Raw genomic sequence first — 15,179 nt, forward strand, 5'->3', positions numbered from 1 at the left:
CCCTAAAATTATGGTATCATTTTAGTAGAAAATAGAAATTCTAGGCATAGATTAATAGGTAAGAGTAGAACTTACATTTTCTTGGACAATAAAGCCATGAGCAAAAATGAGCACACAGCTGAACCATAGCTTTCCTGGGTAGCTGAGACATGCTTGGTCACAAATGTGCTTCCGTCAGTCGCCACTGACAGAAGATAGGTTTATATGCCTCACATGGACTTCTTGTACAAAACTGAGACAAAAGTTGTGTGAATGTTTGTGTTGCATGCAGTCCTAAATTTTCAATGTCTTGAAAGCTTTCCCAGTTTTTTTTTTCTGTTAAAAGATAATATGTTGCCGATAACGTAAGTAGATAAGATATAACAAAATGCTATTTTAACTTTATGTAAATGTTTTATAGACATTTAAAATAGGCTTAATGGAAATATGAACTTTGTATCCAACCAAGAGAAATATTTTGGTATTATGTGTTACGGTCAGTGTTAATTACACATTTTATACTGAGAAGCCAGGCAGTGTGAAAGTATTTATTATGTATTCATACATATACTGCATATTACTCTTCAGACATTAAAACAGTTTTTCATCTTATAGAGTATCCCCATAATGCCACCTGTATCAGGTGGAGATATGCTAACTTTGCAGACATAGAGCATCTGATAAATTTAAATTCTTAGAAGAAGTGTAATTATAAATTCTTATTTTTATTCCGTATGATGATTTTCTGTAGAAATGTATTTATCTTAAAGCTATTTTTAAACCTGATAGTTTAACATTCTAAAATACAACTGAGAGTAGGTCATGATGCTTGGTTAGTTGCTGTCGGCAAATTTTTTTAGTATTTTGATACCTGTAGGAACATATAGATCATGGATAGTCAGGAATTAAGGCACTACTGAGTTTGATATTTGTGAATAACTTTGCATAACATGTTAGGATCTTTGCTATAGTATAAAGTAAAAATTATGAAGAAGCTGAAAAGAATTATTCAAACTAGTGGCTTTGAAAAGAGTAAAATGTGGGAGGAGGAAAATTTATGTGCTAGAGTAGGAAATGTACTCTTTCAGATGTTTTACATAGAGTTATCTTGCTAGTAACATCCACTCGCAATGCACAGAGTTATCTTGCTAGCAACATCCACTTCACTTTAAAACAGACTTGCCACGTTCTGAAAAACGGTTTAATGTATTGTTGACAGATCCAGTTTTCAGTTCTCATAACCGCCCACAAGAGCATTTTTGCTCTGTGAGAATTAGGATTTGCCTCTAAATAGAGTCCGGAGAACCAGTGGTGGCCTTGGTCTGATGGGATTCAAACCTACATTTCTTACATAGCCCCCAGGGCAGCAGAGAGCCCCCAGTGCCCCTGGTGGGGAGACCCAAACGTCATGGTGCCAAGCCATGGGGCTTGCACAGGTCCCAGCATCTCCTGACTCCAAGAGCATCGGGCACCTTGGGCTCAAAGGAGGGGGCAGATGGTGAATTTGGGTACTTAGGCAGGAGCTTAGCAGGTTTTAGAGGGTTTGGTACGACATTTTTGGACTGACATTTAAGTGGAAATTTGACTTCAGAGTCCCTCATTAGAGCTAAGTCTAAAAATCCACTTTTAGAAGACAATTTGTTGAGTAAGAGCTTGCACCGTATCATTCTTGCTGTATTGGTACATGTGTAGGCTTCTTCCAAGCTAGCACGGAGCTCTACAGAGACTAACATGGAAAGTTTCTGCACTAACAGTTTTCCGTATTATAGTCCTTATTATAGTTAAGAATCTCTGCTATAGGTCTTGGTGCATTTGTTTTCAAAAAAATAAAAATAAAAAAATAATAATTAGAAGGAAGAGAAGTTATTTTATTAGGCATGTACTGGAACTCACCATTTCCTATGTTTTTTCTTTTAACATACTGTGATTAAATGTACATGTTATTAGATTTAATATTTAATTTTTTTGTTACAAAATAAACAGATTTTCTCTAGTTGGCCTTGTGGTTATTTTCCCATTTGTATTAGAATATTTGAGCATTACAGTGGAAGTATTTTTGTAGCTTATTAACTTATCATTTATGTGCAATGTGATAAGTGAGGGAACAGATATGGAATTATTTGTACCGCAATGTATCCCCAGACCTTAAATTAAGATGCGCTGCATTCGATGGCATTTTAACATTTTTTGCTTTCTTCACATGGTTGCGAGATGAAAAAGTCTGAAAATTTTAGTGAATGGTCCTGTGTCAAACGAAGGGGATTTAGCTGCTTATTCATATCTGAAATTAGAACCGCGTTGTCATCTGGGTTGTTAGCTGTCCTTTAACAAGCCCAGGCAAAGTCTTCATTGAATCATACAAAGGGTAGAAGAAATGTGTAAGGTACTTCAAATAGTTTTTCTTGTTGGTGATGCAGCAAAGAACAGCTAATCTGTGTCTTGTCAGCTCCCAACAATGCTTATTATTCACAGATAATGAGGCAAGACGAAGCTGACTAATTATAAGAGAGAACTAGCAGCAATATGTCATGCTTTTCCAGCCAGTGAGGAAGGCTGATGTCGGTGCAGCACGTATTTGCTTACCACGAAGTACAGCAGGGCACCGCACAACAAGGAAAACGATGACTGGAGCCCTGCACCACGGGCAAAATAGCACCATGTCCCGTGTAATCTCCTCGGACAGGTTGCTGGTGGGACGTTTTGCTCGGGTGGGCACTGTGCTGACCGGCACTCACGGGAGGCATCTGGGTGGTCACTGGGCACCTCTGCCCTCCAGTGGTGGTCTGCCCCAGCTGCTCCAGCAAGGATTGCGGTTGGTTTTCTGACACTTAGCATGCCCTGCTAGTTGATTTTTTAGGATTTCTTGTAAAATGGAGATAGATGGGCCTGGAAAATGGGAGAGACTGTACTTTTCCAACAGCTCTGCAGGTTTGAATACACCCATTTGGTAGGTTTAACACAAAACTCTCCACACCCTGCAATTCATGTCATGACATTCTCCTTTCCTGGCTTATATTCTCTGCATACTTTTATCATTTGAAGTGCTGTTTCAGCTTTGCATTTGAACTTTGCAAAATTTCAAGAACTTCTTTAAAAATCGTAGTTCAGCTTTCCCTCTCTACCTTATTTGTTATGTTAGGAGTTTTGCCTATATAGTACAGCAAAAGGTTTTAAAATAGGTATATGTCTCAACACACTCTAATCCTAGCATGAAATCCATATCAGATAATGCATCCTAAGATCTGGCAAACTACTTAAATGTATCTTTGACCTTTCTGGAAAGAGGATGAAACAAGTGCAGATTTATGTTTAGTTTTATCTGCACATTCACCACTGTTTTGTTCTTTCCTGTCTATTAGGAATTCTGATTAATGTCTTGGTTGCCCCATTTGCAATAAATGCTCTAGAAACTGACTGAATATCCAGGAAAGACAGATGGATGTTTTGACAGTTACAGCTTAACATAATCTGTGTGCATTTGTCGTGCACCTGAGTAAACCTCACATTCCAGCTCCTCTGAGAAACCCCAGCTGATAACGTGAATCCTATCAGTGTGAATTTGTTAATTACATGTAAAAATGGTGAAAACCAGAATTGTGTCCAAGTCGAACCCTGTGGTTCTCGGAAGGTGGATGGGTGTCTTAGCCAGAAACTGTTAATATCCATCTGATTATTCAGATGAGTCGTCCTATTTCATCTCTTCATTGATCATTTTGAACATGCTTTTCTTGAAAAGAAGAGCTGGGCATTAGGCAGCGTGTTGCTGTGCACCACCACTGGGGAGCTTTGGGGGAGGTAAAATTGCTCAAATTCTATATTTAGCTATTTCTGAATTCCTCTCACAGTTCAGCTTGCAATAATGATGTGGTTACAGAGCTGCATGAATAAGCTCTGTTCTTTCCTAGTTTTTAAATTAAAAAATAAAAAATAAAAAAACAAGACCAATCAAAAAACACAGAAGGTGCCATTGTTGACCAAATGCTCTTTGCTGATGTCCATCAGTACCAAAGTACTCAATTTACAGCATGTAATTTCACTACTGCAAATGTGCCCCAAAATAACTCTCCTCAGAAGTGTTAAGCAAGAAGGGAAGCAATGCGACTTTCTCAAGCACTAAAAATAGGAAATCATAGCTGTAACTTTAACACCTTTTCAGCAGCTGCCCTCAGCAGCAGCATTTGCAATTGACCATCACCTATGATTCTGTAAAATGCACCCTCCAGCAGTGGCTCTGACGTACCTGTGGACGTGTGTGAACACAGAGAAAAAATTCCTACAGCTGCTTCCATTACGTTGTGTATGACACAGAGGATGATAATAGATCTAAACTCTGTTATTAGGTTTTAAACTTTTCATCCAATGGAAATTCTAGCTGCATAAAAGGACTGGGAACAGTGAATATGAGCACACTTCTAAAAAACAAAACTGTCATGTAATCTAGGAAATGTCTGTGTTGAACTTCTCATGTTCACGGACTATTCGTTGCTTGGGAGAATATTAAAGTTTGCTGAACAAATGTGCACAAACTTGCATAAGTCATCTTAAGCTGTTCAAGTTCCACTCTGAATCAGAGGGCTGGAGCACTTCTCTTACAAAGACAGGCTGAGGGAACTGGGGCTGTTCAGCCTGGAGAAAGCTCCAGGGAGACCTCACAGCAGCCTGCCAGTGCCTCAAGGGGGCTACAGGAAGGCTGGGGAGGGACTCTACGTCAGGGGGAGTAGGGATAGGACAATGGTTAAAGGCTTGAAACTAAAAGTGGGTAGATTAGGTGATCTAGAAAGAAGAACTTCTCTACTCTGAGGCACCAGCACAGGCTGCCCCGAGGAGCTGGGGCTGCCCCATCCCTGGCAGTGCCCAAGGCCAGGCTGGATGGGGCTGGGGGCAGCCTGGGCTGCTGGGAGGTGTCCCTGCCCATGGAAGGGGGGTTGGAAGTGGGTGGTCTATAAGGTCTCTTCCAACCCAAACCGTTCTATGATTTCTTAAGAACAATCTTCCCTGTACGATCTTTCTCATGCCAAATAATCTTAGATATTTATTTCTCCTTTGGACAAAAGACGTGATTTCCTTAGCTGCCACTGATGAGTCCAGAGAAGAGCAATCTTTGAGACTGTTCCCCAGGAAAACACAACAAAAAACAAAACAAGCAGAGCAGAACATGATGGGATGGTTTTGTCGAGACAGGAGAGAGAGCCATGCAGAGCATGGCTCATTAAGCAGCTTCCAGGATGATGGTGTCTATCCACAGGTAAAATCATGCTTTCTGGGGAGCACACTCCAGAGAGTATCATTAGAAAGGGAGATAAAAAAGGTTACCAAAATAAAATAAACACTTGTTTCATCCTGAAAATGTAGATAATGTTTACTAAACCCTCTTCTCTGAAAGAGACCATTATGGATTGCCCATTTTTCTAAGCTGTTTCCCATCTCCCCATCTTCTTTTCCTTCTGTCTTTTGTTGTCTGTGATGTATTTGAACTGGACTCTGTATGAAGGTTTACTTAAACAAACTATAGACAAAGACATTTCAACCACAACAATGTGTTTCCACTTAGATTCCTACCGATCCAGGTGCTTTGGTTTTGTATTTAGCCACTTGAATCTTTCTGTTTAGTAACACTTCCACCTAAGACTGATATTAGTGTTCTTTCTAGATGAAGTTATCCCAAAGAATTTTGCATTTTTTTTACCTCTTTAGGTTTTGTTTTGTTTTGTTTTCTACAACAGCAAGAGGTTTCTCTGTATTTTTTTTATATAACTGCCATGAAGTCCTGTTGCGAAGCAGGAAACAAAATCAATATAGAAGGCAAGCCATACCAGCTCACCTTTGAATTGCTGTACACTTTTCACTTTTCTCTTTTCATTTAACAGTTTTCTTCAGTTAATTTCTGATATGACCTTGTGACTAGTATTTTGTATTTCAACATATTTCTAGATCGCAGGTCACCTCAACAGGAGAGGCACTTGGCTCTCCAGAAAACTTGTGAGGAAGCAGGCTGGTTTGTTCAAACAGGGCAAATTCCTCTCTGGCCTTTCTTGTTTCTGACTAAAACACTTAACTCGGGCTTGGATTAGGTCAATGAAGAATAAATCTAAATCTAACCATTCTTGGAGTGAAATCAAAATGCCCACGTGTTGCTTTGACCAACTTAGCCAAAGCAGCACCAGGCTGTGGATAGGCGAGGCTTGTGCCTGCCCTCTGCTCCTCCTCAGGGCAGCCTTCAGATGCCTGTGCTATCTAACCGTATTGCCGAGCGACATTAAGCCACACAGACTGCTTCTGGATGCTTTCAAAGGCTACCTGTCTAATAGGTCAAATGCTGATTTATGTCAAATGAATAGCTGGAAAGGTACTGCAGTGTGAGTTACTAGAACAGCACTCGCAGCTGGAAGAGTTTTAGAACATTCTTTGAGCTGAGGGTCTGCTATGATAAAGCGATGGCATTTCAAAGCACATTAATCACCCGTGACCAAAGGGACAGTGGGGGCCAGCAGGGCACGGGGACGGCACCAGGAAAAGGGAGGGAAGGCAGCAGCATGCACGGGGCTGTGCCAGCTCTGGTTTGAATCACACCGAGACTTTTTCTGCTGTATATCCAATCTATTTTATTGTTCTTTATTACACCACCCGCAGGAACCCTGCTAGAGGTGCCGGGGGGGCGGCCTCTTGCAGGGCTGGGGAGAGTCTTGGGCACTGCCCGCGTGGGTGCGCTTCCTGGGGCGCCGGGACCCCCGAGTCGAGCGGTGAGGAGTGGAGGGGCTGCGCCTGCAGGCCCGGGCAGAGGGACCTGCTGCTGCCTCCTGCCCCAGCTCTTCACGGGGCTCTTCCTGCTCCCTGGGGCTGTCTGCAGCTGGGACTTCGCCAGGACCCCCAGGCTGGAGCATGCTGGATGTGCCGGGGATCTCCTCCGTGTCAGGGTCTGCAGAGCTGCTGGAGGGCGCAGGGCTGGTACTGAAGGCTCCCTGCGCTGGAGCAGCGTGCCCAGAAGCAGCTGCAGGTCTGGCCTCCTGCGCCCTGGCAGCGCGGCTGCTCTCGAGGCCCAGCAGCCTCCGTGCCTCCTGGCCGCAGAGACCCACGATGGTGCCGACGAGCCCGTCGATGAGCGGCACGGTGAGGGGCCCCAAGCCGGGCTGTGTGTGATGAATCATGGCGTCCCTGTCCAGCCCCATCACACACAGGGAGTGCAGGAGGAAGCTCTCTGCAGCTCTCGCCTGCCACCAGCGTGTCCCATAGATGGCTGAGAGCTCCCGGCGAAGCCAGGGCAGCACAGGGTTGAGGATGTCCCTGCGCTCCCTGAACAGCATGGCCCAGTCCTCGGGCAGGAGGCCGCCCACAGCAGCCCGGCTATCGGGCTCCGCAACCCTCTCCTCGGCTGGCACAGAGGACGGAGCCAGCGCTGCAGGGCTGTGGGGGGCGGTGGCGCTGCCTGCCTGGAAGCCAATAGGTACGGGCACTGCGGGAGGGGAGACGATGCATTCTAGGTAGTCTTCCTCTCCCCGCACGGAAACCTTGATGGTCCTCATGCCCGTCCTGCAGAGTGGGCAGCTCGCCTTCAGTTTTGCCCAGCGCTGGATGCAGCCCAGGCAGAACTGGTGGTTACATGGTGTTGCGTACGCCACGTCCTTTCGCCCCTCCCGGCAGACGGGACACGTCCACGCCTCCTCTGTGGCCATGATCTTCACGCTAAGGTGCGCTGGGGAGAGCTGATGGTGATGAGCTGCTCCCCTGCACCGGCACTGCAGAAGCAGGTATCGCGCACCCTGCGAGGAAGAGAGAAGGTCACTGGCTGTGCCCCGGCCCCTCGGCAGGAAAGCCCCCAGCCCCAGCCCCACGGCTGGGTCGTCCCATGCCCCCCGCGGGCCGCCCCGGGGCACGTGTCCCCACACAGCTCACCTGCGCTGCTGCAAGTGCTCCTCACAGGGCCCCGGCTGCCTGAGCCAGGCAGGGCCGGGGAAACACAGGCACTGGCTGCGGGGACGGGCACTGAGAACAGCTGCCGACGGCCCCACAGCACAGCTCCAACAAATCCTTGCTCGGCGCTCCAAGCCTCGCACAAACGCTCAGCAGGAATCCAGGCACGAGCCAGGCTGGGGCAGGCTCTGCCGGCGCCCCAATATGAGCAGCGAGGGCCGTGAGGTCACAGTCCGTTGCTGGGTGACCTCAGAGCCCATCGCTGGGTGAAGTCACAACCTGCTGCGTTGTCCAGGCCCGCAGCGCTCAGCCCAGCAGGGCCATGGCCAGCGCCAGCACCGTGCCTCTGCATGCCCACTGGCTCTGCCACGAAGCTGCTGCCTACTCCCTCCCCTCACCTTTTGTCTTCTGCTCTGTGTTGATGCTTCCCAGGAGCCACCCTGGCCTGGGATCTGTCTTGCCAGTGCTCCAGCAGGTGCCCTCGTACTTCTCACTGTCCATTCCAAAACACCAACTGAACTTCCAAAAAGAGTTTCCAAAGTTTCAAGATACAACAGACACGGGCCTTTCTGAGTGTAAAAACCCTACATTGGTCAAATAAAACAAAACTGTACATACAGGGCATATTAACAAGCGTTGGGTAGGGACACCCACCATTGCTATCGCAAATAAAAATGCTTCTTCTCTGAGATCCTCTGTACTTATCCAGCAATTAATACAGCTGAGGTTTTTGGCAGATCACGTCTGACAAATCTGGTGGCCTTCTACAATGGGGTTACAGCACTGGTGGATAGAGGAAGAGCAACTGTCCTCTACCTGGATTTTTGCAAGGCATTTGACATTGTCCTGCACTATATCCATGTCTCTAAGTTGGAGATTAGGTGAGCTAGAAAGAAAAACTTCTCTACTCTGAGGGGGGTGAGGCACCAGCACAGGCTGCCCTGAGGAGCTGGGGCTCCCCCACCCCTGGTAGTGCCCAAGGCCAGGCTGGATGGGGCTGGGGGCAGCCTGGGCTGGTGGGAGGTGTCCCTGCCCGTGGCAGGGGGTGGCACTGGGTGGGCTTTAAGGTCCCTTCCAACCCAAACCACTCCATTATTCCATGATCTTATCATTCTATGAAATATGATTGCTCTTCTGCCAAGAAGTTATGGATTTAAACTTGCCCAGAATTAAGTTTTTGTCTTTTCCTTTGCTTCCCAAGCATGGAAAAAAGTCCGTGATATCTTCTCTTTCTCTTCTGATGAGTTTATTGAAGGTCAGCAACCAGAGCTGGCTCACCTAGGAAATTTTACAGCGAGGACAGGTTGCATGGCTTCTTGCTGAGCTGGTGGCTGTGAGGACAAGCTCGTGCTGTCTCATGAGAGCTCACCACAGGGTGAGAGGCTGTGCTCAGGATGAAGCTTTGTCAAGGATGTGACCGCTGGGGCCATGCTGACATGGTGGCCCCAGAATTGTTCTAGATTCTTCACGTTAGGTCTTTGTCTGCTCAGCAGACAAAGCAGAGCCTAAAAGATGAGAGAAATAAAAGTGGGAAGAATTTAGAAGGCTTTTATTTATTTACTTACTTACTTACTTATTTATTTATTTTGCCTCTTCATCAACTAAATACAAGATAAAGCAATCTTTAAACTTTCTATTTTGGAAACAAAATTTTGTTATTTTAATGCCAAGATTTTAGAGAGGCTCTTTTTTTTTTTTTTTTTTTTTTTTTTTTTGTCTGGTAGTAGCTGCACGATCCATTTCCCATAAGTCTGGTTTCCCTGCACAACACTATTTAGTTGGAGTCTTAATTTGACCAGTGCTGTCACAGTGCAGTATTCTTCAGTTAGCAGCCTCCTCAATCAAGGATTTGTCCGACAGCCCCAGGCATTTTCTGTTCAAAGCAGCTCTTAGATTACAGCCAGAAATGAAGAATCCATAACCCTTCTTGCCAGCAGCTGTGTTGTAACAAAACATTTACAGAAAAAAAGGCTGCTCCAGCCTTCATGACCCTACCATGAGACATCAGCTGAAGGATGATGGGTCATAAGGCAAGGGCCAGTATTTACAGGCTGCAAGTGCTTGCTTTCGGGGCTGCATTACAGCAAGCCGGTGTTACTCTGTGCAGCTCCAGCTTGATCCATTTTAATGACATGTTTTACAAGGCATGGAAAGTGCTGAGGATTTCAAGAAGGTCCTCTGGGAGAGACAGATAGAAAAAGATTGTAGAGAGAAAAGAGGCACTTAGAATGAGTGTACGATCTATGTAAGAAAAGAAACACAATGGTGAGCAGAGCCATTTAGTGCAAGTGTATTTTATTAGGCTGATTTGTTTCACATTCTGGACTTCTTTCTGTAACTACAGAAAGGATGAAGAGATGTGACACGCTGAAGCACATATAAATGAAATGAAAAGATGTTGCATTCCCCTAAAAAGATGTATTTGATCCCACAGAGAGCAGCTGGAAGGAATCTGCTCCAAGAAGTGCACATGTTAAGATGGGGAGGTCACAGTTCGTGGTCATCTTTGTCCTGGAAGCAGAAATAGTGGACATAAATGGTAGAGATCACTCCAGTGAGAGATTACTTTATAAACAAACACCTGTATGGAACAGACTTTGGAGACCTTTTAAGTACAGATTTAAGTGTGTGTATACATATGTATAAATTTAAGTCATATACATAAGTCCATGTCTGTACATACACACACTTTGTGTACAATACACAGGTTATATGTATTTCATACACATATACCTAACTCCAGTCTTCTTTGCTAAAAATCATCACACCAAACCAACAGGTTTCATCCAAGTGAGGGAAATGAGCACTTCTAACTTCATCAAGCAAGGAATTCAGCCACATAGAAACATAGAATCATAAAGGTTGGAAAAGACCTCCAAGATCATCTGGTCCAACCATACCCCTATGACTGATATCACCCACTAAACGTTGTCTTTATCACCATGTCCAACCTTTCCTTAACACCCCCAGGGATGGTGACTCCACCACCTCCCTGGGCAACCCGTCCCAATGCCTGACTGCTCTTTCTGAGAAGACATGCCCACTTTTAAGCTTAATTCAGGGTGCTGTAATGATCAGGCACTATTTATTGTGCAGACAGCACAGTATTGGAGTTGTGTGCACCCACACCCACAAACACACCCTTGTCCGTTTTTACAGTTAGTTGCATCTTAACTTGTGGATAAGCAGATCCTAGGTTAAATCTCCCTCTGGGTGCATGCTACAACAGGTTGTTAAGGGATGCTTAACGAGCAGCAGCAACAGGCAGGGTTTTGTGCCCATCTCACCAGCACCCTTTAGAGCAGGAGACGGGTGTGCTCTTGTTGCACAGTGCCTAGCACCGTAGTGTCCCGCACTGCTCGCTGAAGCTGGACCTGGCCTCCAGCAGAGCTGGCTACTTGTGCACCTCCGTCCCCTCTTCTCTAGAAAGTCAAGTGCCTGGGGCTTATTAAAGGGCACAACTCTCATCTGGCTGACTTTTTCTTCCATGTTGCACTTGAGAGGGGTCGGGGTTCCCAGCCACGCTGCTGCCTCCTGCATGAGCTCCTTTGTGCAGCTGAGGACCGGGGACAGTCCACTGCAGTATTTGCTCCAGTTCTTCACCTGCTGCTACTGCTCGGTGTCCTCTCCACCGTTCTGTGCACCCCACAGGCACAGATGGTAGGCCCTACTCCCCTGTCCCCTAGCCTCCTGAGTACAGAAGTGGCCAGCCCAAAGCCCGGTGCTCCAGGGAGCGGGTAGGTACAGCAGGAGAGCAGCCTGGCTGAACAAGCAGCTCGCAGCAGGGCCCTAGTGTGAACGGGCAGCACAGGGAGCTGGAAGCAGGGATGAGTTAGAAAGGAGGAATTTGGAAACATTGCCCAGGCATGTAGGAATGATGCTAGGAAAGCCAGTCCTCACTTCAAAATGTGACTTGCAAGGGATGTCAATGGACAACAAAGACAGCTTCTAATGCTATATTAGTAGGACATGGGTGAACAAGGATATGCAGGACTGTTGGTGGGGCCAAAAGAGAACAAAAGGGCCTCCCTTCTGTCCCTGGGAAAATCATTTTTGGTTAGGTCCTAGGCAAAGGCTAGCAACTGAAATGCGTGCTGTCAAACAAAGCATATGCTGCAGCTAGGAATACCAGAAGGGAATGGGCACTTCACTGTCATGTAACAGGACACAGTACTGCTCCATCAAGTCATGCTTTAGTAATAAAAAGGGAAAGGGAAAGGGAAAACAAATTAGCTTCAATAATTTCCTAATTTCCAAAAAAAGATAATCAAAGAGAAACTCCGTTCAGGATTTTAGGCAGGAGACTGTCCTGCAACATCTTTAGTCCTGTAGCCACAGCTGACCTGCTGATCAGTAAGCCTTTCACAAGGGAAGCCAAAGGGCACAGGCCTGGGGCTGTGTATTGATATTAGCTGTACCTTGTCCTCTGCAAGGCTGCAGTGTGCACATTACCCAGGTATACAGTCCAGCATTGCTCTTGCCATGGATGCCTGTGCTGGATTGCTCACAGCTATACTCAAATTCCGTCTATGGCACTGGAAAGCATTGCTGTTGTCCAAAGAGCCCTCCCTGCTACCTACCCTTCAGCTACTGCAGGGCACCAATCTTCTGTAGCGTACCGGGGAGCTCCTGATACAAATTCTGCAGATCAGAAAATCCTCCAATGCAGGTTCTCCCAATAAACACACGAGGGACCTGGACAGAAACAGCGATACAGATTAATCAGTAAAGAGGGCAACGACTGGATCACTAAAAGAGCAGAGCAGGGAGAGGACTTGTCGGGAAAGCAGACTTCATGATAAAGGGACCACGATTTACAAAATGTCCCTGTTCTTCCCCCACCCCTGCTGTTCCCTTTTCAGCAAGCCTTGTGTCTCCGTTCCATGCAGACTGAGCATCTCTCCTCGCGGTGCACGGTGCAGAGCCTGCAGACCTGCAGAGCATGCACTGGGGCTGCCTCCCTGCCTGCAGCAGCCAGCAAGTTCCTCAAGGCTGTGCCGGCAGAGGGACAACTGTCTGATGATTGTCACCCGAGTGAGAGGGATGGGCAGCCAGCCCAGTGTCAAATTTAAGGGAAGAAAAAAAAAGGTTCTCCTGAAGGCCAGGAACAATTACAGAACTTTCTGTCAGGTCCCTTCCAACCCAAACCACTCCCTGATTCTGATTCTAACCTGCAGCACCAGACAAGACAAGCTTTACTCTGTGACCCGGGCCTGACACCCCCATCCTCACTCGGCAAAGCACAACGTGAGCAAACCCTCTCTCTCCATCCCTCCCATGCTGTGAATTTGCTTTCTGCTTTGAGCAGCTGACTTCTCTCGCTGTCAAACCTCACACCATGCCTTATCAGCCAGGGAATTTGCTTCCACTTCCTGTGTGTGGCTTCTCTTGCTACTCATGCTGTCAGTTCCTCTCCTGCTGTGAAATCATCTGCTGCTTTCAATATGTGGCTTCACTAAGATATCCATCCTCTCCCTCCTAGATTCCCTTGCTGCTGGGAAAACACTTCTGCTTTTATGGTGGTGTTGCCATTTCCAGCACCACTCAATGCCGGGGCTGTGTCTGAGCCCAGGTGTAAGGCCATGAGGTTTCCTGAGGTCTGCAGGGACCGCCACCAGCACATGGCAGTGTCTCACACAGCTCACAAAAGGCAGAGGATACAGGGATGAAATATTAACTACACTCCAAAAGGTCCGATGGTTCAAGTGCTACAGCAGGCTGGGGCTGTGGGAAGAAACATTCAAGATATTTATTGGCAGTCAGCATAGAAAAAGTGCACCAGGGTGCTCCAGCAGCCCCGAGGGTGAGCTGTAGGATGCTTGGGTGTCGTGTGCCCTTCCGAAGAAGCCGAGCGAGGTGCTTCGCATGGGCCTGTGTGACTTGTGAGGAGTAGCCCGGGCTGTTGCTGGCAGAAAGGCACTGGGGAGGAGAAGAAGGTGTGTTGGTTACACAAAGGTGGGGCTAACACTGGGGCATGAACTGCCCGATCTGCGTGGCAGTGTTTCTGAGGAAGTTACTTGTGCAATCCAAGCACGTAACGTTGCTCCCTCATACAAATCTAATTATTTAATTAAGCTTCTGAATAAGTGGCCACTACATTTTGCAAGCACAGTGCCTACTCTACTGCTGGCAAAAATGAGTCAATTTGAAATGTTTTTTCTGCTTGACATCAGAGGGGAAAACAGTTGCCCAATTTCCGACAAACTTGTGGCTCTCCCTCCTCTGCAAGTGCACCGTGCGGACTCAGGCAGATTCAGAGCACAATCACTGGAGGTATTCGGGTCACAGTTCCCAAAATGTGTGGGTGCTCCCTGCACAAGTCCTTCTGCAGCCAGAGCAAGTGTCAGGTTTTCCCATGCTGCAATGGCAGGTGGATGTGAAGGAGGCACAAGGTGTTCCTGGGGGTCTTGCAGCCCCAGGCAGCACAGGGTGGAGGTCCACAGGGGGAGTGGGCTGCGGGGCAGCACTGCTGGAGAGCAGCAGCACAGCAGTCGGGGCAGGAGGTGAGCGATTTAAAAAAACGGGGTAGGATAGGGTGGGGTGGGGTGGGGTGGTGCTTCTCCCCACGACCTGGCCAGTCTCACTGGGAAGTACCCAGTGAGGAGACCTTGCCTCACCCTCCGCAGCAGCGGGCCCGGCTGCCAGCTGGCACAGGAGACAAAATTCTGCAACAGGAGAGCCAACACTTACGGTTCGCTGCCCTGTCGTTTGCTGGAAGTAGTCCTGCATGTCGTCCATCCCGGTGATGTCCACCACCTCCAGGTGTCCTGGCAGAAAGTTAAATTTCTGGAGCAATGCCACTGCATTCCTGCAGTAAGGGCAGGATCCCTTTATGAAAAGGGTGACTTTGTCATCTCGGATTTTGCTCTTCACAAAGGCATCAACCATGTTGCTGGGCAGGAGCAGGAGCAGTGCCCCTCAGCAGCACACTCGCAGCAAGTGGGACAGCAGCAGTCCCAGTCCCAGATATTTATGGGCTGCACCGTGCCTTCCTCCTGGAAAACTCCTCCCCAGGAGGATGTAATCTCTTACAGACCCAATCACATGCTTTAAAGCAACAATACTTCCACTTTCTATATATTTTGCCAGAAGCCACAAGCTGGTGAGATACCTAGTGGAGTAAAAGCAGGCGGAGAAGTATCAAGTGCTGTTTTATGCATGTACAAGGTCTGCAGTAGTTTCTCATTAATAAATGTTCTTGCTGAAGCTGCGTTTTCTCCATTGCCTTTCTCCTATTTCACGGGTTTTGTTGTGCCTTTCCTGCCTCTCACCTCATACGCTGCATGACACAG

General features: G+C 47.1%; 1 protein-coding gene across 1 annotated transcript; it reads right to left on the reverse strand.

The window, feature by feature from the left end:
- Nucleotides 1-12,474: 12,474 nt before the first annotated feature.
- Nucleotides 12,475-14,775, reverse strand: GLRX (glutaredoxin). The gene is made up of 2 exons (XM_050716550.1): nucleotides 14,578-14,775; nucleotides 12,475-12,582 (listed from the first exon to the last, which is right to left on the reverse strand). The coding sequence occupies exons 1-2, from the start codon at nucleotides 14,773-14,775 to the stop codon at nucleotides 12,475-12,477; spliced, it is 306 nt and encodes a 101-aa protein (XP_050572507.1).
- Nucleotides 14,776-15,179: the final 404 nt, after the last annotated feature.

The sequence above is a fragment of the Cygnus atratus genome, chromosome Z, assembly GCF_013377495.2.
Source record: "Cygnus atratus isolate AKBS03 ecotype Queensland, Australia chromosome Z, CAtr_DNAZoo_HiC_assembly, whole genome shotgun sequence".
Taxonomy (NCBI): domain Eukaryota; kingdom Metazoa; phylum Chordata; class Aves; order Anseriformes; family Anatidae; genus Cygnus; species Cygnus atratus.

Bases quoted from the DNA above. Each gene is read 5' to 3' on its own strand.
- GLRX (XM_050716550.1), bottom strand. From the start codon at position 14,775: ATGGTTGATGCCTTTGTGAAGAGCAAAATCCGAGATGACAAAGTCACC. The intron at 12,583-14,577 runs GTAAGTGTTGGC...GTTTCTGTCCAG, and splicing joins AAACGACAGGGCAGCGAACC to GTCCCTCGTGTGTTTATTGG.